Source organism: Notolabrus celidotus, chromosome 6, assembly GCF_009762535.1.
Source record: "Notolabrus celidotus isolate fNotCel1 chromosome 6, fNotCel1.pri, whole genome shotgun sequence".
NCBI lineage: Eukaryota > Metazoa > Chordata > Actinopteri > Labriformes > Labridae > Notolabrus > Notolabrus celidotus.
The window spans coordinates 13,232,699-13,259,470 of NC_048277.1; the positions used below are offsets into that span (position 1 = coordinate 13,232,699).

The window sequence follows — 26,772 nt, forward strand, 5'->3', positions numbered from 1 at the left end:
TCATTAGCTTTAAGATATCAAGGTTATGTGTTTTAGAGGCATGGCTGACTTGAGTGCCAGGCGCTCTCGAGGTGTAAATGAGGAGGACAACGTCCTAGCTTAACTCTGCCTCTTTGCTTTTTGCTAACCGGAAGTTAAATCTGGTCAGCATTTTCTAGTATGGCGAACAATCATCGATCAGCTTCAAAACTCAGATTAGTCACCAAGACTATGTCCATGTTTTATAAACTCTATGGTATAACTTTTAGTCTGTAGGATGTGTATGAATGAGACATTCAAACCAAAATTGTTTTTTGAGCCAGGCTGCAAACATGCTTAATTTTGCGGTAAAGATGGGCATTTTGATGTAACATGGCTGTTACGTAAAGGGGATTCCTTGGCTTTTGGCCAAGTGGACACTCAGGGATCTGCAGTCCTTAGCACTTCCACTTTGGCTTTGATTCTCCACACCAGAGTTTTCTGCTTGTTCCCACCCTGAGTGTGACATCACAGGAAAAGGTCCATTAAGGGGTCACGTTTTCAAATGAAACCGATCACTTATAGAGAATATATGTTATATAAAAACCTTACATAACTCATTTCAGGGTCATTTTCAGGTGATCAAGAATGACTAAATGTTAATGAATAGCTCAAGTAGATCACTTAAGCCAGCAGCAGCTAAACAGGCTGTAATTGAATTCATCTGAGCTAACCCTTTAAAACAGCAAGCATTCATTAACACATATACAAAATAATTAATTAATTAAAGCAGTAAGTAATGTGTTCAGCACTGTAAAGTCAATGCTTTGTCAACAGAGTCTGGTGCTTTGAAGAGAGCCATATGAAGTGGTTTAGTTATCTTAGTTATCTTAGTCTTGCTTTACTACATGATCACAGCTAAGTATCTCTAATCGGTCATTGAAATTTTACAGTAGAAATGGCCTTGAATTTATGAGAGAGGTTTTGGTTTAATGTGCAGCTTTACTGTATTATTTTTCACAGTTTTCACTTTAATTAAGTATGCTTTGTTTTCACCATCACTGATGAGCCTTATCCATGAAGTATAACCTTTGATGGAGAATACTTATCAACTTCTGCATACATACAGAAATCAAAAACCGGCAATACCAGAAGAGTCGTAGGTATGTTCCATTCATAAAACACAGGATCTCAACCACTGCTTATATTTTTAATAACAGCTTGTTTTTTTTGTTGAACAAATATGAAGGTCATTGGCCATGCAAACTGTCATTGTCAGTTTTTCTAGCTGATCTGCTATTATTTTTTTGTCAATGACCAGATGAGCCTTTTTCTTGTTTTACCATCACATGGATGTTACGTCTATGTCCACAAACCAACTTCAGCTGTCATAGCCAAAGTGTCTTGGATAAACAAAGAAATGTTCTTGGTGTTATACACTGATATGTCGTTGAAGCCAGAGAAGTTTGTTGTAAAAATTAGTTTGGTATATAGTAAGAGTAATAAACTTTGTCCATAACATGGAGATATGTTGTTATCAAATGTCTTCAGAGCGACATCCGTCCGTCCAGCTGGTCATTATCTAACTTCAGATTAACTTAATGCAATGGGGAAATAAACTGTAATGTGAACAGTTGACAGCTTTCATACTAACTTCATCTTATTGTTTCATCAGAAGATCCAACTCTTCGGCTGATTGAGATGAGCTTTTGTCATTGCGCAGATACACAAAAAGTTTATGACAAAGATCTGAAGTGGGTTTTTATCCAGGATTATGTTCACAGGGTTAAGGTTATGATTAGGGTTAAGGTTGTGATTAGAGTTAGGGCTATAAATAGGGTTAGGGCTACTATTAGGGTTAGGTTTATGGTTATGATTAGGGTTAGGGTTAGGTTTAAGGTTATGATTAGAATTAGGGTTATGATTAGAGTTAGGATTATGAATAGGGTTAAGGTTACTGTTAGGGTTAAGGTTAGGGTTACTGTTAGGGTTAGGGTTAGGGTTAAGGTTATGATTAGGGTTAGGGTAACTGTTAGGATTAAGGTTATGATTAGGGTTACTTTTAGGGCTAGGGGTACTGTTAGGGTTTGGGTTCAGATTATAATTAGGTTTGGGGTTATTAATAGGGTTAAGGTTAGGCCGTAAGCTGAGCGACTGTGGGGGCAGAGGGTGCAGTCACCCCAGGGCCCACGTTTAGCAGGGATCCTCTACTGAGCTACTTTGTTGACAGGACCGGAACAGCTGATGTCTTTGCCTTTCCACAATTGGTGTTATAATTAAAAACCATTCACACACACACACACACACACACACACACACACACACACACACACACACACACATCTATTTTCAATTTAAAGCAATCCATAAAATCCATATATACACTAACACACCTGGAAACGCATATGGCATGATCATTCAAGATCATTTATCTTATGTTTAAAGATGGGCCCATGAAATACTTTCAGCTTAGGCGTGCAGACCACAACCATGCTCCACGTATGCCCACGTAAAGGTACACTGCTAAAAAATTCAAACATTTACAAACAAATCAATAATAATCGCCTTGGAGGCTACAAATGGACTGCACATTTTTTTAAATCTTACCACTGTAGGTAGCCCAAGTTCCATTAGCTATATCATTCGGCCATGATTATTATTGAATCCTATGTTACCACTGTGGTTGTAACCACACTGTAACCAGTGGTCAGGTGTCTATTAGGGATGTTAACAATTAATCGAGTATTGATTAATTGTTAAGAACTTACTCATACACATTTTTTGTTTGGATTTTATATCACGTGGTACAAACATCATGTGATCTTATATTTAGTTCTGCCATCAGGGAGGTGTTTTATTTTGAAAGCATGTTTTGATGTGAATCAGCTGACTACAGGTGTTGCGCACAGCGGAGACGCTCAGCTGGGGGCTACGGCTGAGTGACAGGTCCTACGAGTGCTTTTTTTCCTACGCTGCCGGACTGATTATGACCCGGTTGCACTTCCGGCTGACACATGACCACGTACACATGCTTATTTTTCTATATAAAAACGAGTAGACAGAAAACTGGACACAGTGAGTCTAAATGTATTTCTGTTCAGTCTGAGCCTTCACTGTCAGGACTGTGGGTCCGTGGATGTTATGAGCCTGCTCCGCATGTTGATATTCAGAGTGTTAATGTTTTGAACACCTCAATACGATCCGTAGCTACTCAATACTGTCAATTATATACATAGTGTCATGAAGGAAAAATTGATTCAGGTGAATCAAACTATTTTTGAGACATTGTTTTCATTGTGTCAGCCATGGATCCTAACGTTGATGTTTAACTGATGTGTTTTACGGATCTCGGCACCTATCTATGTCTATTTTATGTTTAAATACACTTTACTGTGTTGTAGACCGCTGTGTCTATGTTATGTTTATGTTATTCCTGAGAAAGACAGTACTGGACAATGCACCTGCCTGTCGCTGTCCATCAGCATCAGTGCTGAACCCCTCATTAATCAATGCAGTAGAGTGCTGTGTGCTGTCCTCGGTGCAGCTGAAACATTTGAACTCGACAAGCAACCTGTTGCCTTTTATGGGCTGTCTTGGATCAATAAGTGAGAATTTGTCTTTTTTATTGATAAGTAGGGGAGAAAATATATCAGCTGTTTTACAGTTGGGAATTTGACTATCAGAAGGGCCCCTTGAGGATGCTCCACCCCTTTGCGCTGAGAGTTTAGCTCCGCCCCTGGTTCACAGTTCAAAGAAACAACAGAATGAACAAAAACGTTAGTTAATTTAAGGGGAAAAAAAGAGCAAAAGAAACCACCTATCAATCAACATGTGTATAATGGGAGTAGAAATGCTATCTCTATCTTAGTTAAATAATATGAATGAACAGAAGAAGATTAATGGGTTTGTTTGTGAATGTTTGCTGCATAATTCATGCTAAACTGTTGTAGGAAGGTTTCAATTCAGATGTTGGGGCCTGTTCTGGACTCACATGACTTTTAAGAAACCTATTTTATTACAAAGGAGAGAGTAGATAATCTGAACCATGACTCAGTCCACATCCGTTCATTTTTTCGTACATTTGTTTTGTCAGGTTTTATTTCCCCTGGCTCGCCAAAGCTTTGAATGTTTTGATATTTTTTCTCTTAGATACCAGCAGTGTAAAATCACCACAGCAGACTGAGGGGTTGCTTTAACAATGCTTTAAATGTCAGTCATAAATGCAGGTGTTGAATGAAAACCAGTGTAAACATTCAGACCAAAGTGATTGCGATTGTCTCAATTCAGTTTATTTAAGTAAAAGCTACAAGATGGTATGGGTCTTTCTCATTTACTATTTTGCTACTATTAAACAAACTACTATAAATGTTTGGGTCCTTATGATGCAGAAAGAGGGACTCTGCCTTTGTTGTAGCTGTTTCATGGAATTATTCCTCCCCCAAAGCAAGATATGGAGGATGTTATTTGCTAAACAGATTGTAAAGCCACTTTAACCAAATTATTTTTGATTTTTTGATAAGTAATATGAATAAATTTGACTTGATCAAACACCCCTTTTTTATCTTTTTATATCATGAAGTATTTAGGTTTTTAACTTTTTAAAAGAACCAAAGTGATAGAGGGAGAAATGAAAAAAACAATGCTGAGGCTTGGTGCAAATGTAGAACAGTTTTATTTTCTCATAAAAAATGTTGTTCACTCAAACAGCCCATTTACAAAATACACACAAATGCAAACAGAGTTTGGTCTTCAATCTATCACATTATAAGGGACAGGATAGTCACCTACATTAATGATATTATAAACAGTTTCTCCTCATGTAACAGACAATTCTGCAGCAGTTTTATGCCTTTCCACCTTGGGTTTGAAGAGATAGCATTATGCTTTTTCATATTTTACTAACAAATATAAAGATACATTTTGAATGTCAGTATGAAACGTGGGCAAAGTTTCACACTGTGAGGCCAGCATTTAATCCAAGGATGAGACTGCAGACTGCTCTGAACAGCTTGTTCATGAAGTCACAGGAGATTTAAGCCAGGGACATGAGATGGCTCTATTTGTAACATAAGTGATTGGTGAATCTCCTTAAAAGAGCATAACAAATGTTGTTCCCACCAAACAGAAATGTCCTGCTCTGTTCTTTATTGCTGGGTATCTCCTTGTTGTTGTCTGTCGTTGTTACCTTTCTAAATGTTCAGGGTCACATTCAGATCCAAAACAGGTGGCTATATTATCATTTAAATAGAGAAACACATGTTAACTCAATGACAATAACTTTGTAGCAACAGTGAGCAACAGGGCTGACAATTAAAAGAAAGTGGACTTGTAAGGGGAGGCCTTAAAGAGACAGTTGCTGAAAATAAGCTTTTCAGACAGAAAATTTGGGTTTTCAAGGACACCAGCCTTAGATAAATGAAGTTTTCTCAGTTGTAAATCATGTTAAGCTGCTACAGAGGAACATATAAACCCTGGAAATGAGCATAATACCCTTTCATGTTAAGCTGCTACAGAGGAACATATAAACCCTGGAAATGAGCATAATACCCTTTTATTAATGAAAGACACATCAGGTATTTTGTTAACAACAGATGTTGGAATCTAAAACTAAATCCTGAACATACAGCTTTGATAACTTTGAGATAATCAGGACTCTGTGGTTTTCTTAACAAACTACCCACAGACAAAGTGCATCTCAATGAAGTGCTTGTGACCAGCTTTTAGAGATCAGCTCAATATGGAGTCACCTTTTTGCTGCAGAAGTAACACTTGCCTTACAGACTGGTATTTTCTGGAGACAGCTTTTACATTCTGGTTTTCAATTATGAGGGAAACTTTATCAACAGAGGAATCTAGATTCAGTGTAAAGCTCTGGTTTGTTCCATAACTCCAAAGAAACATATTAAGAGTCAAAGTCAAGTACAGACAGTGAAAAGCTGTGTTCAGGCCAATACTTGCCTGTTACATTTTCAAATTTTAATATTGCACTTATATTTTACACAGTGTACACAGCCTTGAAACAGATGCTCCCAGTGTAAGTAAACATGTCATTGTTGACAACCAAATCAAGCTAACAATAACTTAATGTCTGATCAACAGCTGTAAATCTAAGTCTGTGAATGTAAAAGTTGTTAACCTGCGAGTGAGCACAGAAAAAATAAAACATGTTTCAGAGTCACCCTTCTTTGTTTAGTGGTATACAGTGGATCATACTGCTCATAGATACATGTCATAAATAAGTAGGAATAATGATTTAAAATGTGATTGTGCTACTTAAAAACAAAATAAAGAAAATAGTACATACAAGAGAAACTGTTATGAACCTGCTGCAGTATGCAGTGCTTACCAGTGTTTAAACATTTTTTGTTGTACAAGAAACATGCACTGCTTGATGTGTATGTTCACTTGCACACATGCATGTACTATTGATTGTATGAGAAGCTGATGTAACATCTTGGTTTTAAACGTGGGGTAAATGCTTAAGTGCCTCAGAGCTATATTCTGTCTAATGGCCAGCAGAGGGCTATTCAACTTTTGGCACAAAAAAGACTGAGTAAAAACCAATTCCAAACACTCCCACTCCTGACTTGGTTTATTACCAAAGTCATTTTTCCTCGTCAGTTTATGGTCTCAAGCACTAGATGAAAGTCTTACAGCATGACGATCAATTTGTAAATTTCGATCTCATTCAGAGGGAACATAGAATGTAGAGCAATGTATGCTTCAGGGTAAGATTACTCTCTATATACAGATTCTGCATAAAGATGCAGAATGTGAAGGCATGGAACCGGTGTTTGGTATGAGGAGTGTTCTGTTTGTTTGAATGAGTATTATTGTCCACTCAAGTGTTAGCAGGCCGTAACTATAATCCCACTGTGATACAACCCCTGAACCCATCAGTAGTCATCTAACCGCAGTTTAGCTTTACTTAAAGTTGTGGTTGGTAGTCAATTTTAGATCCACTTTTTGTTATACTGGTGAAATGATCTTTATGTCCCGATGGCAATCAATACATAATGTGTTCTTAAAAAAGAGCGAAAAAAAGCTGCTATCTACAGCCGGAATAAACCTGGGAAAACAATAACCAATCCCTGCCATCAGGAGCCAAATTATGAAACCAATCAAATCCTGTCCTGCCGTATTCCTCCTGAATAGATTCGATTAAAGAACTTTATTAATCCCCTGTGGGGGAAACTCATGTGCCACAAGTGTTAGACGGAGTCCTGAGGAAATGCTACATTCAAATTCATGCTAGTTTTCCGTGGCTACCAACCCTAGCTGTAACACCTTTAGACTAGTATTTGCATACAAGTGGACACATGATTCCCTCATAGATGTTTTTCTTCAACACTAACTGCATTCTCAGTTCTCAAGTTGCCAGTCAGACTTTAAACAATGGCAACACAAGGAAAAGTTAGTCCTAGCCAGTCCAAGTCATTAACCATTGGCAACACCAAGTGACCACTTCTGGCTACAACATTTCAGGAGTGCATTGATGAAATCAGCAAAATGGCACATCACAATGATGTCACTAAGGCTGCATCCACTGCTTTTCAGCCTGCACCATATATACAAGCTTAAGTGATGACTTTATGAAATGTACATTTGTATATAAGTTGACCTAAACTTAAAGTCTGCTTGTGCATTTATTGAAGTTTAGCAGATATTTCACATTTTATCTTATCAATGTAAACATAAGATTCAGAATTTACAAATGAAACCGTTGCACTATTTATTGCTGATACAAACTTTCTGCTACAAGTCATATCTCACTTGAGATTCTGGGGCTCTGTCCTCTATTTCAGCCTGTTCATCTGACTACCCAACTCAAGAGCCCCCTGCATACAAAAAGTTTTGCTACGACTCATCTCACCTCTCTTTCCTCACCACTTCAAGTTGTCTTTCATTTGGTTCAAATAATTACAGCCACTGTAACACCAGAGATCAGCTGAAGCCTGCAGTTCAGCAGTGTTACAATGATAAGTGATGAATGTCTTTTACTAACACATGAGTCAAACGTGCTGTGGCTGATCCTTTCAGGAATGATTGCTGATGAGCACATGGACAAGGGGAAAGGGGGTGATGTTGTTATACATAGCATTCATTTTTTATCTGAGCTTTTGCTTTGGCTGTTTTTGCCTAAAGCGCAATATCAACGCTGGATATCTCTTAATTAAATTAATAACTGGTGCTACCACTTTTCAAATAGCTTAGGTAGTTTATAGACGGAGGCAGATTTTTTGAAAAATTTCTGACATTACAAAAAAGATCCCTACAGAGCTACAGTTTATGTTGTTTGAGAGGTTTTCTTTTACACTTCTCTCCTTCAAGCCACCAGACTGCATTAACAAATACATAAAATTTTGCTTATACAGCAAGAGAGTCGCTGGTTTGCTGCAACCTCAACTCTTCTATTTTCAACAGTTCGTTTGAAGCCAACTCATTGTGTCACACATAGACTTTATAATAACATGGACAGAACAACAGTTATCCCAGGTGAAACCATAACATTTCAAGCTCCCTCTGGTGACTGGCTGTAGTATAGCAGTCTAAAAGCCCGCCTACTCTATTATAACAGATGGGACATGGATCAAAATAGAAAATGAAAATGTATGTCATATACATGTTCCTCAAACATACAATAGTTTCTGTCATTGCACTTAGTTCTTATGATGATTCAAGTGCAGGTGTTCATTTTTCTGCCGTCCTGGAGTTAAGCTTTTTTTTACCAGTGCAGGAACACTGAGACAAAAAGTAGCAAACACCGCTCTGAATCAAATTAAAGAATCTGCTCTTCTGTGGGATGTACCAACCAGAGAGGTCTTTGATGAGCTAAAGTAAATGTGTGTTTTGGTTGGTGGAAGGGGTGTTATGTCTGTCCCACAGCTTTACCAGTTAGATCAATTCAGAACATGCCATGGCTCCACCAGAGTAATATGTCAGCGCCACTGAGGCAGTATTGGCTTCCCATGGCACAATGGGAATAAATAGAGGGTCCATATTAATATACAGTCAATGGTGTCACTCAGAAAGGGTAAGTGTGCATAAAATAGCAATAATACTCTCTGAATAATGCACACATGTTGGTTTCTTGAAGGGGTATTATTAACTATAATAGTCCTACTGTCCTCTTCATCAGAAAACCTTATCATTGCATTGCTGACACAGTTTCTCATTAAAATATCTTCCCCCGAAACAAATCTATTCAATACCAATTGCTGTAACCTGTCCATCTTTTTAACGTTTGCTACTAAAGATTCTCAAAATACATTAGAGACATGCTGATAAAATAGTATTCTGCTATCTCTAGTGTTCAATACACTCTAGAATATTTGAGCCAGAGCACATAATGGAATTTGAATATTCACTTTTGACTGGAGAATTGACCAGCAATAGTTTCATTTTGTGCACACAAGCATGTTGTTCCCATGCACAGTTAACACTAACATAAAGGTTTTTGTTCCCCAACTCGCCATCGCTGCCCTCTTGTTGTACCTCTGCATCACTGACAGCCGTGCATCCTTGTGGATCAGATTTTCCATGGGTGGCGGACATCCAGCTGCTTTTGTGTCTTTGTTGATGTATGAGTGAAGAGACTGCTTTAATCTGGAAAAATGCGATGAGATCCATTCTCAGCTCTCAAGATATTTTGCTCTTGTTTGCAACACACACACACAAACATACACACACACACACACACACACACACACACACACATATACACACACGCATACACACACAAGCCTGCTGTCCATCAGTCAGCTTTGTCCTTCTTCCTTGGTGTGACTTTACTCGCCACCGCAGATCCCACAGCTCCAACACCTCCTGTAACCATGGAGACACTTCCTTTGACCAATCCTGCACTGGCTGCCGGCATACTGGTAACAGCTGTCTTGGTGAGCTCAAAACTTTTTGTGCCGACCCACGCAACGCCCCCCAGGGTCGCTCCAACAACGTTTCGTGTCATGCTGAATAAGCCACCGCCCACTCGCCACATGACTCCTCCTTCTGAGATGGGGTGATCCTTATCTGTGTCTGAGAGATGGAGAGAAAAAAACTGTGATGAAAGAGGAGCAGAGAGTCAGATAGACATGGGGTGTCAAGGAAAGAGAGGCCCACACAGAATTGAATTTCAAACATTATCAAGCATAGTCCCAGAAAAAAAGACAGACTTTTTGCTTAAACCTGTGTACAATGAGGGGGTTCAGGGCAAGTCCAGCATGAACCATGGGGACTAAGAAATAATGCCAAAGCAAAAGAAAAAAAAATGCAGTTCCTTGGCCTTCCTCTAGGGGCACAGACACTGGCTGTGACTGAGGGCAGAACAGAGAGACACACAGCAGGCAGAAAGAAGTATGACTTCAGTGGCATACAAACCTTCAGCTAGGACGAGTTTTTGGAGTGTAACCACTTGGGGCAATCCAAAAAAACACTTCTTGTTCACTTTGACTGCTTTGGTGCCTTTACATACTGTATGTCTCTCCCATAGACTGTATAAATAATGGATTTAGGATCAGTGACGTCACTTATCTGTTTCTGAAGCGCTGTTGTGAAGAATATTGGAAATGTTGAACTCAACAAAACTGCTGTCGAGCAAGTATGATGCAAAGAGGCGGGGCAAGAATGAGGACTGTTGTTGGCTTTTTCCCTCAGGAAAGGAGACCAGTGCTTTAATCATTTTGCTAATTCCCGTCAGCAGCAACATCACTCTTTTAGTTATTCTCCCTAGATAAACAACTCTGGTCAGCCACCATCATAAAAAGAGACTCACTCTGTGAAACTGTTGTTAGCTACATAATTAAGACTAACTTTACAAGTAACTTTGCACTCCTCACTTCAAATAGGATCAATTCTGCCTAAAATAAAAGGCAAAAATGACTATAACCAAAATCTTCACAATGGTAGTCCACAAACTAATGTGTGCTGTAACAACTGAAATGACCACTCCAGATCTACAGTCACTGGAATAACCATGTGACGCCTTTTAAACCTCTAAAGTCCATTATTTACATTCAGTCCACTTTCAACCAAGTTGAAAGGGAGGTATGGCAGGATCCGTTCACAGCTTTTACTGCAACATTGTCACACTTCAGACACCAATCCCATTACATGCAGAGCATATTTTTAGCTCACAGAGGGTTAAGTGAAACTGCTCTCATATGATATGAGGACAAAGTTCCTGGAGGTGGTTTTCACACAATCAGACATGTGGAAAACCTAAAAAACCCACATACATACATCAATTTTCATAAAAGAAGACTACTAGACCTACCCACTAGACCTGAGGAAAATTAGACCTGATACAGAACGCTGCTGACTTGTCAGAGCATAAAGAGATCATCAACACAGGCTGCAGTGTGAAGAAGCAGTAGTACATGTAATTTTACAATTCTTAAATTTCAAAGTCTCTGTCTTTCTCTAAAAACACATTCCCTCACTCCTGGCAATGACAAATACCTGAGACCATCACTTTATGGTGATAACTTGGCAAAAGATTTGATCAAGGAAACCAAAAATGAGTTGGACTCTTGCAGATCTCTATTTTTGAAAACTGTCCTCATAATGGTCCCTCACCATTAGACTGTTCCTCTTGGATGTCAGGGGAAACCTCCTCCTCTTCTCTGTCTTCACACAAGTGATGGTTGTTGCAGTCAGCAGAAGGTGAGTTTATCTCCTCCGCTTCCTGCTGTGACGTCATCACCTGAAAGAAAAAAACCCGTCAATATCACAGAGGTCAAATACAGCGAAAAACAGAGCTGCTGGTTGAATTAGAAATTAATTGTCACTTATTTCTAGGCTGCATTAACATGGTATGGAAATGACAGCTGGTACAAAGAGGCTGTCAATCCATAGTATGGTGTGGGATTACTAAGTAAGACTGAGAGGGTGGTGTGTTTGCTTTTTTATGCTATACATCACCATAAATGTGAATTTCAGTCTGCTTCTTTCCCAGCTAAAAACTGCTCACTGGAGCTTTAACATTAGTATTTCATAATGATACTTTATACATTTAAAGATGAGCGCTGCTGCTATATTGTTCCCCATAAATCTACCAAATTCATCAATCTTCAAAATATTCTCACAGTTCACATACAGAATATTCATTAAACCAACAAAGATTTCACACAAGCCACGACATTACTTAAATTATCTGTATTACTTAATGTTTCAAGAATCTAATAAATATGGTTTTATAAAACTACACCATTACTTTTGTTGACAGGTCTGCTTTACGTACAAACATGACAGCCATACATATTTTGATTTATCATTGCTTATAAGTTTAATTTTATTTTGAAATCATTCATATGGGTTATTTTTAGGGGTAATCCCATTCTTTTTTCCCTCCCAAGTACATTTTTGTAGATTAGTGACACTAATCAGCTTTGTACCATCAACTCTCTGTAGGAGTAACATATTTCAATCACTGCGGCATGGCTAAATCATTTTTTTTAAACAGTACAATTAAACATGATGAAGTGTTCTAGCCTTTTAACCGCATCTATTTAGGCCTCATTGCTGGATTAAAGGTTAGCCAAATTAAGATAAGATAAGATATCCTTTATTCGTCCCACAACGGGGAAATTTAAATGTTACAGCAGCAAAGTAGACAGTGCAAAAGAGTATAAAGCAAACAAGAGCCTATAAAATAGCAATTATTAAAAAGTTATTAGCAATTAAAATTAAAGAAGTAAACATAAGCAAATCTTACAACATATATACACAACGTATATACACAACTAAATAAGTAAATTTACAAATATTTCCAAAATTGTGATGGTGCCAGCATTTCCAATATGGTGACAACACCCCTATTCAGAAACCAGTGGTTAACATCACTGGTATTACCATCCATGTTTTTGGCAGTCTATGACTAAGATACTTCAATCAGATGTTTTTGCTGATCTCTTGAACTGTTTGTTAAATGAGAAGACCTAATCGTATTAACTATGAACATTGGAAGCATTGTACATAAAATAAGCCAAAAACAGCCAGCTTTTACAAAATGCTGATGTTTAACATGAAACTGCTTCACTCAGTTCTCTGATAGAACCTCAATGTGCATGACATTTACTGTGAAAGCCAGTACATGCAGTGCCTTAACTGTTTGATATACTGTACATTTTGCTGTGTAGGTAACTGCTTTGGATCAACACATAGGAATTATAATAAGTACCCAACACTATATTTGATGTATGCACAGACTTGGGTACTTGATGATACCACATATTTTTAGCTGAATCCATACCAATGAATACAGTAATATATCAGCTCAACTCTGCTTTTGAAAATTATTATTATTTACTGTTGGTTGCCGAAGTGTTCTGTTTTTCTTTTTATTATTATTATTTATTATAAGTATTCATTAAATATGCCCAAGAAAGACATCAATAACTACATAATAGACAGAACAAACGTCCAGCAAAAAGTATCTCCTCTCTCAGTTGTCAACAACTTGTGCACATAGGCCTACTTTTTTGCAAAATAAGCATGAAAGGCTATGAAATGCAGTGGTGTAAATAATACGCATTTTGCATTTGAAATATGATTATTAAGCAGAAGAAATGATTTATACAAAGCCAAATGTTTCATCATCTCGTCGCTGTTTATTTTATCGTCACAAGAAATTCATTCATGTGACATCACTGTCGATGTTAGCCATCATTTTGAATGAAGGTAAATCAGTACACCCGCGGTTAATCTAAGTTATATCATTAGTTATATAAATGCGTGACAGAACCGTATGTTCCAGTGCTGTTACAACAGGGGGGATTGTGCATCTATACATTTAGAGATAACGGTAGCTCGCACAAACACAGACATACGCACTCGCATAAACACTAATACATTCACACGCAGAACGATAACTATAAATAACGCTATTGCAGAACAATGGACTCCTGTACCTTCATTTAGTTACGGCTTTCTGAAATCCTTCTAGATGTGAAGATGTTTTTTTTTTTTATCGCTCCTGCTTTTGTTGTTTTGCTGTCAACCTGAAAGCGGAAGTGACGTCACGTTGTTTACTGTATGCCTCGGGCTGTAATGGCAGCGCGCGACCGCACACTGTCAGCAGAGACATACTGAAGGGACGAGTCACTGTGGTGTTTTTTATTTCTGATACCATGTTATTAGATAAATATTATTTGATTTTTAGAGAATTAGATACTGGTAAAGCTGCTGTCCGGGACAGTTTACAACTCCTGCTCTGATTCTTATACAACAATGCAACTGCTTTAGCAATATAATAAGAGGTTACTCATCATAAACACTGCTGCCTCTTTGTTCCAGACTCTGTATTTTATTGAAACTTTAATTACTATCAAATCTATTAATTTGTACGCCTTTTATCAACATTTGAGTTTTTAATTCTGAGCTTGGTAGATCTGCTTTTCTGCATGGAACTCACTACAAAGCACTTTAAAAATTGAATGCACTGGTTTCTTTTAATCATTTTAAATCATTAATTTAACATTTTTTTCTGATTGTACCTCTTTTAACTGACTTTGTGTAACATTATTTTTCAATGGTTGTAACATTTCTTTTAATTGTTGTCTGTTTTTAATTCATCATCATTATTTTAGGGTTATATCCTTTATTTGCTTGTCATGTATTTTAATGTTTCTTTAATATGCTCGTTGTCATTGTAAATGAGGGCTTGCTCTCAATGATTTCGAGTTTAAATAAAGATAATTATACAAAGTAAACCTATATACTGTGTCTTGAAATATCCTGCCACTGAAAACTTAAAAAACATATTTAACAAGCTGATTGTGTAATTGCCTTGTCTTTGTTTGTTCTATCTGTGTTGATACACTTGTATCTGTCCATTTAATTTATTGTGATAAAATGATATAATAAATGCTAAGATGTTTATGTTTGTGTTACAATTACTTCAATAAGCATATGTTGCTACACTTTTAAATGTAATTGTTATGTGTAACACGTTATGCCTTTCCTTTCCCAATAAGCAATTACTGGAACTACAAAGTCACTGTGCATCTGATGAACTGTTGGAAACTAAATCAGTGTAATCTGATGAAATGTTCAAAGCTGTGCTCCTTTACAAATGTATGAATCATTGAACTGGTGGGTGCCCTTTAAGCATTGAGATCTTCTGATGGAGCCCTGCTGGTCACTCACAGGTCACTCACAGGTCACTGTGGATGACAAAGGATGATCAAGCTTTTGTATTTAGTTTATTCCAGGTATGTCATGTATCATTTAAATCTTGCTGGATGCAGTAGTGATTATTATGCAAGTTTGCGGCTGAGGAATTCAGCAGAGCCAGCATGACCCATAGTATGGTGTACATGAAGGTATTCATTTCAGAAATGTAAATATGTTTTGAGCGAATTTGATAATAGGCATGAAATAACGGTTGAACTGTCCTTAGTGTGGGGGCAGCAATCTAACATCTGTATTACTGGACTACTGTTACTCATTTTGACTCAATGTTAGGATATGATGGGGAGTTGGATAATTCATACATGCGCAGATAGCTCAGCCTAAGAAGCTTGGGAAAAAGGCACAGATTTGTAGCAAATTTTCTTGATGTCATTTTTCCATCCTTATTTTGTGTGAGTGTTTACTCAGATTTGTCCAGTGTGTGTAAAAATATGGTGGTTGCATTGGAATGTTTTGAAACTGAAACAAGTTTTTGTGCAAAGCCACAAAAATCTCAAGACTCATAGGCATTAATAATCTGGGATTTTTAAGGAAACTGAACTGGGAAACTGGGAGATTGTCGAACAACACACAAGACATTATACCAGATACAAATCTCAGAGGAAAATAAACATTTTCTGTTATATTTTCCCTTCTGAAAGTGATAAAAAGAATAAAATCATGCATAAACATAGTCTCAAATTCGTACTGCTTTGTTTGACAAACACATATCATCAGTAATGACTCACATATCTTGGTTTGTGAATTTGTTATGCCCATACTGTACTCAAATAATGATACATATCTTGCACCGCTACAAATTGGTGCCCCCTCACACACCAAACACAGTTTAAAAAAATCTGTGTTCACAATGAAGGTAAAGTAAGTTGATTTATCAGGTATAGCTTTTGGTTGCTTAAAGGGTACAACAGTGACAAGCACTAACACTTTTGCAGCTTGTCCAGTTTGACCAGAATCAACACTGATTACATTTCTAAAACAGTGACAGTATAAGAAAGCAGTTAAGTGAGATGAAAACTTTAATTAAAGGAGGCAGAATTGCACTGGAAGACACTGTAATACATAACCACTATAGAAATAAAACGACACGTAATAAACCTCAGCCATTGGGTGGATTTGACAACACATCTCCTTCACATAAACACAGTAAACACAACAAACAACTGATAATGAAAATGTCCTCCATTCTCTAAATGTTTTTTCACACGTTGCAGTGGATGCAGACACTGTTAAGCAATCTAACTACTTCATTTTACTTAAGTATATCTCTGGAGTTTGGAGTGGCCAGCAGAGCTCCAGTGGCCACCTGTTTTTGCACAGAGGTGTTGTTTCAAGTTCAACTAGTCTTCATGGCACTAGTTATAAGATGCACTGTCATGGTCACTGCACCCCAGAAAAAAGCATTTAACCCCTGTTTTGACCTCAGCATTCACATAAAATGAAACAGCATCTATTCATAATTTGTTTTTCCTTTCACATTTTTTTATCAAGAAGGGATGTTTTCATTGAGATTAAGGAACTGTCTCAAGTGTGATCTGGCAAAGACACAATAACACCGTGGGGAACATAAACCAAAACATATAAAGATCAAAACAAATAAATTACACAACAAAGAAGTGGAAAATAATATATTAAAGGGATAATTCTTTTTTCTTTTCTTCCATGTGGGATTATTTGAGGAACTTGTCAATAGGAAGTTTACTACACACAAGGGATGGCGGTCAGCTCGGCCTCTTCTAAGAAACCAGCTGGGGAAATGGAATGGAAGCTGGGCTATCAACCGCTGCAGACAAGGTCATCTCCACCACAAAATTGAGCTAATTTTAAGAAACTCCATCCCAAACTCTAATCTGGATATAAATGTATGCTTTATTAGGACATTTTTTAGTGCTTTACCTTGCTGCTAGGAAACCCATTCGTGTTTCAACTATTTTAAGTTGTGACGTGTTCTTCCACCTGCAGTGTTCTGATTGGCTTATCAGTCATATTCTAAGCAACAAATGCTAAACCTTATCTGACTGACTCAGTAATGGCTGTAGAGTCTGTTATTTCTGCTCAGTCTTCCCCTTCAACAGCTGCCACAGTGTATTTTGATGAGGTAAACATATCATGCAGACTATAGGTTGTATCATTATGAAATTAAAAAACAGTGAGAGAAAAAAGTACAAAAGTACTAAAGATTTAACATTGCACTTCAGCAACATGGTTAATTGTTGAATGTGTCCTTTAATACCTCCTTTTATCTTTCAAATATTTATTGTCATCTCATTTCACATCCAGCTACTCTCGTTTGGGCAATCCATTAGCTTTACATTTCTTTTTTTTTTTTTCAATCCTTGGGGCTGACTCATTTTAACTTTATGATTCTAAATTTTCATTATTAGTTTTATCTCGCTTCTCTAGTGTTCCTCGATGCCCTGATAATAATCAATAATCACATTTTACCTGGCTGAGTTGTAAATTACATCTGTACCCTTTATTGTTTCCCCTAAGAGAACATGAAAGTTGAATGAATGAGTCAGCTATTTGGACCATGTGTGGCCTCTACTCCTTTCCCTGGCTAATTTCCTTCAGTCTGTATCAACGCTTCCTTATTGAGTACACAGTATTTGATTCTGAGTCACTCATAAACCTCTCTGGTCAAACAGTCTGTTGGTTTTTGAAGCTCCATCCTTTGAGGCCGCTGGTGAGGTAAAAAAATGTACCTGTGAAATTCGGATGAGTTCAAACCTTATTTGACTGGTGTCCCCACACTTTCAGCAGTATTTGTTAAAAGCTGAGTTACAGTATGTGAACACAAACACCACTTCCTTCTGTTTCCTGTGAGAACTGACCTTTGACCCCTACATCTTGCTCCCAGCATCGAGTCCGACACATGGTCTCCCCTGGGAGCCTGACTGCATGTGCTCTACAAGGTCCCTGCTTTCCTTTGCTTGATTCTCTGTATATTTTTTAACTCTTAAAGTCTAAAAATACACCCGAGTGCGGATGTTGCTGCTTTGTTACATAAGCTTGTGGGATTGAAGTGTCAGGAATAAGAGGTTGTACAGAAAGTTTCTGGATCTCAGTTCTCCCAATGTAAACAATCTTGGAAGAAAGGACAGTTTCCTGGAACGCCTTCACAGAGAAAAATCTACACAGAATTAACTTCAAGCTTTGCATTTGGGTCACTTTTTGATATACTTGAGGACAAATGTCACAGGTTTCCTGGGCTCCAGTGTAAAATCTGACAGTAACAAAATCAGTTCATTTAAGTCTATTTAGTCTATATTAAAGGTTTCAGGTGTCACATCAGGGTTATCTTTCTCACAGTAAAAAGAGCTTCTCCTCACCCAAAAAAATTGTCCCTGGACTCTGTCTCTGTCTTCTGCTCGTCCTCATACATCATCTTTAAAGCTCCAGACTTAGGGACAAAGAGTCTAATATTTACATTCTTGCCATGTCATCTAAAGAGTGTACATTTCTGCTGATCAGCAGAGACACAAGATAAGGTATTCGGTTCAGGTCCCTTTTAGGTTGAAGGATAGCCATATTGTTTATTGAGAAGTCTCACTTTGATTATTTTCTGGGGCCCCGTTTGTTTAAATGTGCGTAGGATGCTGATTGTCAAGATAGAAGCATGTGGATGAAGACAAGCCTCAGACTGTGTAATTCACGCCATTCAGCAAAGATTATCAAGACAAAAGCATTCCTAAATGAAGATAAACTGGTACTTGTTCATCCGGGTAGAAAGTAAGTGTTTTTCTGAGTCCAATCAAACATGTTTGTACTTTGAGCTGTGGCTCAGTGGTAGAGTCAGTCATCTCTCAGTCACAAGACTTGTGATCCCAGTTCCTGCATTAACATGTCAAATTGTCCTCAGGCATGACACTGAACCCCAAATTGTAACCATTGACATACGGTGACTAATGGAATAAGGAAATACTGATGGTACCCTAAAGCTGCATCCTCTGCCATCAGTGTGTGAATCTGGTGTGAATGAGTTAATTTGATGAGTAGCGTGAAAGCACTTTGAGTGGTCGGAAATACTAGAAAAGTGCAGTATAAACACATGTCCATTTACCATCCCATAACAGGGAAAGCTTTGCGTCTGCATAGTAATATGAGAGCTAACAAGGATTATGTGTTAATCACACTGGGTCTCATTCATGAAACGTGAGCAGCACGACTTTGTGTGTAAACCGTGTGCAGCAGAAATTTCCGCGAACTTCCGTATTCATCAATCTTTTAGTAGTTCTGATCTGTGAGTAACTACTCACAAAATCTACACCTGCTCCCGACTGTGTGTAGCGCTTGTTTAAATGTAGGAATACACAGAAATACTGCTCATCAAAGTTGGAAATTACAATTTCAATACGTATTGCTCTCTGTTATGTGCACAATACGCAGATGCCTAAACATGACAAAATATTCAAAAAATATATATAACATATTTTATTTCTCACACATGGGTTGATCAGTTGACAGTCAAAAGTAGTATGAACTTGTGTTAAACTGAATTAAAATATTAATATTACAAGTTTGAGCTTTTAACTATGAGCTAAGCATACTGCTGCATCTAATCCGACTAATGTCACTACAAGGCTTGTTACATGGGTGGTATTTCTGTTTTATTTTTGTTTTTTAAAAGTGAGTTTCTTGAAACAAGCCTTAATACAATGATGACTGTCATCAGTTTTTTCTTTTGTTAACATCATGGTCCTCAGTTTTCAACAACACTCAAAGTTAAGAGATAGAGCTATGACGTCTTCTTGTTTTTTATGCACTTTAATAAAATGTGAGGCACATTTTATACATGCATCTTGCATTTTTCTGAATGCATAACAGTTTTATCGTTTAAAAAATAAAAATTAACACTGAATTTCACTGAACAGCACTTTGAAGCTGTCTCCTACCTCTTAGTGATGTATCATGAGCGAAAGCTGCGGCTCTGAGAGCCAATGCTTTATAGTGAATCAGAAGAGCCGGCTCGCATCGAGAGAGAGCTGGTTCCCAGTTTTTTCCTTTCGCTGCTTAGCTCTCACAGTGCTCAGCCCCAGCTGAGTCACCATCATTTTTTAGAGGATTATTTTTTATTTGGTTACTGTAGGACTTGTCATGTTAGCAGAAAAAGTGTGACTCTGATCTGTTTTGTTTCACCTTGAACCAACTTTACCCCAGGATCATTAGTCCTTGTACATATTTAACAATTGCCTAAAATGTTCTTGAAATGTTTGTCCAAACTTCCACTTTGCTGTGGGACATTAACGTTTCTGTGCACCCTGGATGAGCAATCCCTCCTCAGTCGCTCCTCCTAAGGTTTCTCCCATTTGTTTTATCAATTAAATGTTTAAGGGGATTGTGAGACATCAGTTTCCGCTCTGAGGTCCAGAGGATAGAGGATATCATTCCCTGTACAGGTTTTAAAGCCCTTGAAGCAATACAATGACACTGTTGAATTTACTCTCTTAGGTATGGTTTTATGAGTCTCACACTGCAAATTCCGCAGCCCCACAGTGTATCAGTATAAGATGGGAGAAGATGTTGAACTAAATCAGCTCTCAAGAAGAAACACTTAGAACAGTCCCATAAAAGAAGAAAAGCCCTTTGTGTTTTTAAAAACATAACGTTGCAAGACAGTTTATTACTTGTACCGGTACGATTTCTTTGTTTTGACCTATATTTCTGAACCTGTGCTTAATTGTCTTAACGACTTCCAAATCTGAGTTATGTTTGTCATGTGATAATATTGAAATAACCTCTTAATTTATATATGCATCCCTTTTGTTTGATAGAAAGTGGTCGTCAGCATAAAGTGGTATAGCATTAGTGATCATCATGTTAGCTGTAGAATGGCGCTGTTTGGAATGGAACTGATGTTATGATAGGGCCTATTATGACACACAATACATGTAGAATTCCAAGGGGTATAAATAAGACCACTGGTCAGTTAAACTTCCACTGCAAAACTATTCACTGACCCAGTTAGTTGAAGACCTTCTTTGTGGTATATTTGCTTGGAAAACTTTTTAGTTGACAGAATGTCTCAGAATTCAGCCTCAGACTGTGTGGTGCAACAGCACGAAGCAATTTTCAGCAGCAACAGTTGTTACCTCGTCCTGGAGTACATTGGCAAAGGAAGCTTTGGCCAAGTTTTCAAAACTGTGAATATAGTCACAGCAAAGGACGTAGCTCTAAAGATAGTAACATCTGAGGACAGCAGAGCCTCAAAAAGAGAGGTACAGATCCTAAAGTCTTTTAGTGAATGATGTTTTGGACTTTTTTATGTATTTTAAACAGCTGTATTTAACGTACTGTTGTTTTCTTTTTCTTTAACAGCTCAAAATGCTCCGGTCTATCAGTGCTCTTGACCCGGTCAAGGCAAATGTTGTGCATTTCCTTGAAATCTTTGAGCACAGAGGTCTAACCTGTCTGGCTTTTGAGAATCTGGACAGAAACCTGTGCCAGCTTCTGATGGACAGAGGGGAAGCTGCTGTCGCTCAATGAGATCAGACCAATCGCACATCAGGTAAAGAATGTGTGGCTAATAGGTTGATAAAATCATGAAGTAAAACAGAATTGTACTTCATACAGATACAGATAATATGTGCTATGAACCTGTAAACCCCTGCACACTTGTGAATAGTTTCTGTAATCCTCTTCATGTCCTCCTCTTTCTTCCTGCAGCTGCTAACAGCTTTTGATGCTCTCAAAGGTATTGGTGTCATCCACGCTGACCTGAAGCCTGATAACATCAGAACCAGCCCTTCAGAGTCAAGCTAATAGATTTTGGTCTGTCACTTCACACCAGCGAAGTGAGGCCAGGTTTGATCACATAGGTTATCGGGTACAGGTAGGCACACATTCTGCAAAGTTTTTACAGATTTTTGTTCCAGCTGTGGATAATAAGGCCAAGGTTATTTCAAACTTTATGACACATGTATGTGATGATGTTCTTTCAAACAGAGCACCTGAAGTGATCCTGGGTCTCCCCTTCACAGAGGCGATCGACATGTGGGGTCTGGGTTGTGTCCTCTCAGGGCTCTGCCTCTCCCGTCACCTGCTTGGGGTACACTGTGAGTACCAGCAGGTAAGTCACTCATTACACTGTCATTTGATGTACAGATAGTGAAATATTATCCCAGATAATTCAAAACCCAACCACAGACTTGATGTAGCTCGATTGTTTATGTTCTTTCTTAGATGAGAAACATAGTTGAGGTCCTCGGCCAGCCAGCCGACCACCTCCTTGATGCTGGCAGCTTCACCAATAAGTTCTTCAAGCTGAACCGGCACTATGACTATCCAAAGTGGTGGCTTAAGGTACTGTGCTCGTCCACTGTCACATTATTTCAACCGTAACTGAACAAGAGTTTTTTTTGTAAGAATAAGCTTTAAGGAAAAAGTATCTGACATGTACAGTATGTTTTGTTCCTGAAGACTCCGATGGAGTACAAGCTGACCACTGGCATTGAGCCTGAAGAATGTGAGAGGGCTCTCAATAATCTGGATGAGCTTCTTACAGTAAGTGAGACATTTTAACAAGTAAAGAAAGAGTTGTTGATAATTTTCTCTGCATAAACTAAACTTCTATTTTGGTTTCAAATGTAGCTCTATCCTGCCTTAGAGGAGGACATCCAGCTAGAGGATCAGAGAGCTTTCCTGAGCCACTATTTTAGCCTGTTTCATTGAGGGCTTTTATCTTGTAGATTTTATTGCATTTTAATTTTTTGTTCTATTATTTTATATAAATTGTGCATCATAAACATCAATGACCTTCCTCAAGATTACTATATTATCTTTACCTTGCAGAGGAAACCCCCTCTATCCCCCTCTCTTCACTTTTGTACTCTTTTTAGTTCTTTTAGAGCATATTAAGTTTAATACCTTTTAATGATTTTTTTTTTAATGATATAGGAAGGAACAAAATTTTAACCCTATATCCGGTATGACTTTTTTTCAACTCCCCTCTTTTTCTCCTCCTTTTATTTTCACCCATCACTCCTTCCTTTTAAGTCCTCCTACCTCCAAGCCTCCAGCATATCCCTTTAAGGTGATTTCCTCCACCTGTGAGGTCACAGACCGGGCTGGTCCAATCACGGAGTCACTCACCTGGGACCAGCCCCAAACAATTCTTTTAAATCGAGTGACAGACTGGAGCTTGGGACTCACACTCCTGAAGAAGCGAATGAATGGCGAAACGTTGAGGACTTCTTTTAATTCCTTCTAATGCTTTTAATTATTTATTTCCCTTTTTTTAAAACATTTTTTTGTTTATTTTAAACCTTTTAATTGTGGATTTTTAAGGACCGTGACTGTTTTTAACTCACAACACAGGCTTTTAACAGCTCCCACACCACGACAGAGGAGGCCGTCAACATCGTGTGTACACACAGAAGATTACTTCACCACCAGGAAGACGGCACTCCCCACCAACAAGAAAAGTTTTTATCTGAACTGCTTTCTGTTGATTTTATTCAAGGACTGTGAGGAAACCTCTGGGGAGGGGAAGGCCAAAAATACCCCTTCCCCACCTGTTGGAAAACACCAGGCCTCAAGCCACCACCAGGCCTCCAACCTGTGAGTTTTAGAGACTGTTTTAGTATCAATCACTTTTATCCCCTTAACCTTTTTATCCACAGACCGTCTCCTATTTCTCCTTTCTTTACCTATCTTAACCCATTTGATGTTTTATTTTTTTGTTTAAGGCACATTGTTTTATCCTAATTTTAACTGGACCATTTTACCCTGTTTTATTTCTGGCGCCTCCTCCCCTATGCTCTGGGGTTGTCAGACAACTTAAAAAAAAACAACTCATCTGTGGCTGTGTTGATCGGCTGGGATTTCCCCCTTGTACCTTCTCCAGCTCCACAGCAATATGGCAATAACCCTTTCAAACCGTTACTCACCGCTTGCTGCTCCTCCTGGAAGGGGGAGGGTGAGGAGCACCAAACAATGCTCCTCTGCTCTTCCCCCAGGAGCGAGCACCCACCCACCAACCTCACATAACCTACCACCAGATCGCCATCTACCAACCAAGCAGTATTTCAGACTCCTTCAAGCCATCCACCACTCAGAAATTATTAATAACACTCTCAGTAAAGGTTCATTTCTACCCGGCATGTTAAAACAAGTACACAGACTCACATCAGTCATCAAACCCTCCTCGTCCAATAACAGCACCTTTGAAAATGTCAGACAGAACACCAACACCTGGATGCACCACAACATGACCATACTACAGTACAACATCACTACGACCGGGTTGTTGCAGTGGAGCTGGAGGCCGTCCCCCAGTTCAGCCAGCCAGCCTTCAAAAAGGCTATCCAGTGGGGGAGAGTGAGATACAGGCGGAGGCTGACGTCCTCCTCTCTTTCCACCATGGGGGACCTCCTGACCAGGGGGTCCTTGACCGAGGAGGACAGCCCTCTGACCCAGCTCTCCCCCATGGACTTCCCCCCACTATCCAAACCTGCGGGGCCCTCACCTACCAATGTGGGCCCCCCTTACCACTCAACCCTGCAAACTCAGACCTCCTTAACCCTGTCTCCCCCCTCTACTAACCCTAACCCTCAATCCCTTACTAACCTGAACCCTCAATTTCTTACTAACCCTAACCCTAACCCTCACCCCCTTCACCAACTGCCCATAACCACAGAGACCTCACGCCAACTTACAGTAACGTAGTTCTCCCCTGCAGTAACACTATTTCATCCTCTCTACCCACAGACACACCACTGAATGAACAGAGGAAGCCAGAGCTGTTAGCTGCCGAGCCCTGTGTGGTCCCAGAATCCACAGAGGTGGATAATAACTCAATGATGATGAGGGGCAAAGTGAAAGCTGAGCTTAAGCAAACCCTAACATCTGAGATATCCACCTCCCACCCAACTGGGGCCTCTGCAGCAGCAGCAGCACCTGGCTACTCACAAGACTCAACCATAGCCTCTAAATACACATTCATCCAGGAAATCAACCCCCTACTTTTCCAGACCAGCAAGGACAATGTACACTGGACTTCCCAGACGTGCTGTTCAGGAACCTTAATCCCAACCCTAACCCTAACCCTAATCATAACCCTAACTCTTATCATTACCCTAACCCATATCCTAACCTTAACCATAACCCTAACCCTAATCACAACCCTCACCCTAATCACAACCCTAACCCTAATCACAACCCTAACCCTAATCACAACCCTGACCCTAAGAATAACCCTTACCCTAATCATAACCCTAATCCTTAGTGATTAGTCATGATCAAAAGCTGCGGCTCTGAGAGACGATGCTTTATAGTGAATCAGAAGAGCCAGCTTGCATCAAGAGAGAGCCAATTCCCATTTTTTTCCTTTCGCTGCTTAGCTCTCACAGTGCTCAGCCCGAAGCTCTGCTCACAGCAGAACTTTGTTTTGATTGGTCAGCATGGCGGCCATGCGGCCAATCACATGTGAGGATATAGGATACAGGTGAGGGGGGGGGGGGGGAGGCTGTGTATCGTGGCTACATCTGTTCCTTCCGAGAGAGTCTTCTCGAAGGCAGGGCAAATACTCGAGAAATCGGATCAGCCCAACCAAGCTGAGCTGAACATTTTTTTGTTTATTTTAAACCTTTTAATTGTGGATTTTTAAGGACCGTGATTGTTTTTAACTCACAACACAGGCTTTTAACAGCTCCCACACCACGACAGAGGAGGCCATCAACATCGTGTGTACACACAGAAGATAACTTCACCACCAGGAAGACGGCACTCCCCACCAACAAGAAAAGTTTTTATCTGAACTGCTTTCTGTTGATTTTATTCAAGGACTGTGAGGAAACCTCTGGGGAGGGGAAGGCCAAAAATACCCCTTCCCCACCTGTTGGAAAACACCAGGCCTCAAGCCACCACCAGGCCTCCAACCTGTGAGTTTTAGAGACTGTTTTAGTATCAATCACTTAATCCTAAATTAAGAGCCGTTCGGGAGTCGAAAGAGCCGGCTCTTCTTTGGGAGCTGAGTCAAAAGAGCTGAACTTCCCATCACTACAACCTCTAAGTCATGGTTTCAGACCAAACTGGTATAGCGGTGCAGAATAATAAATCTAAAAGTCAAGATCATTGCATTATTATAAATAACATCATTTTTAACATATGATTAAATTAGCAAATATTGGTGATGAACAACCAAAATTTGGCAGTTATTAATCATGATTAAAACATCAAATGCTTTTCGGCCGAAGTTAACTGACTTACTTAAACATGTGATATTTCATGATTCAATCATTCTAAACAGTCATTATCAGAATTATGACATGGAAACTGGGCAAAAAAAAAAAAAAAAAAAAATCACTTTCTTAAATGGGAGACCTAAATACTGACATGTTAAGTTTTAAACCAGTCTGTTCTCATAACTCAGATACCTTTTCTGTGTCATGGCCCTCGGCGTTTCACACAGTTGTACACGGAGCCCCTCAGTGTTTACAAAAGATACAACTAGTTTTCAACTCATTCCTATTTTAAAGAAACCATATAGTAACATCAAATGTTTATGACCAAGTAAAAACATCTATGACAATGTTAGACAGTTGGGGCAGCTGCTCTTAGAGATGTGATAGAATACAGATAAAGTCTGCCAGGGTGTCTGTTGGTGGCAGTGCATTATTTAAACAG

At 38.9% G+C, this 26,772-nt stretch overlaps 1 protein-coding gene across 1 annotated transcript; it reads right to left on the reverse strand.

Moving 5' to 3' along the window:
* Positions 1-4,611: 4,611 nt before the first annotated feature.
* Positions 4,612-13,991, reverse strand: zgc:101566 (uncharacterized protein LOC449823 homolog). Its single transcript, XM_034685157.1, has 3 exons — positions 13,866-13,991; positions 11,533-11,659; positions 4,612-9,993 (listed from the first exon to the last, which is right to left on the reverse strand). Exons 1-3 carry the CDS (start codon positions 13,869-13,871, stop codon positions 9,713-9,715), a joined length of 414 nt encoding a protein of 137 aa, XP_034541048.1. The 5' UTR covers positions 13,872-13,991; the 3' UTR covers positions 4,612-9,712.
* Between the last annotated feature and the right edge of the window lie 12,781 nt (positions 13,992-26,772).

Excerpts from the sequence above, each read along its gene's own strand:
- zgc:101566 (XM_034685157.1), bottom strand. Across the intron at positions 9,994-11,532 it reads CCAAGAGGAACAGTCTAATG|ACACAGATAAGGATCACCCC; the intron begins GTGAGGGACCAT and ends TCCATCTCTCAG.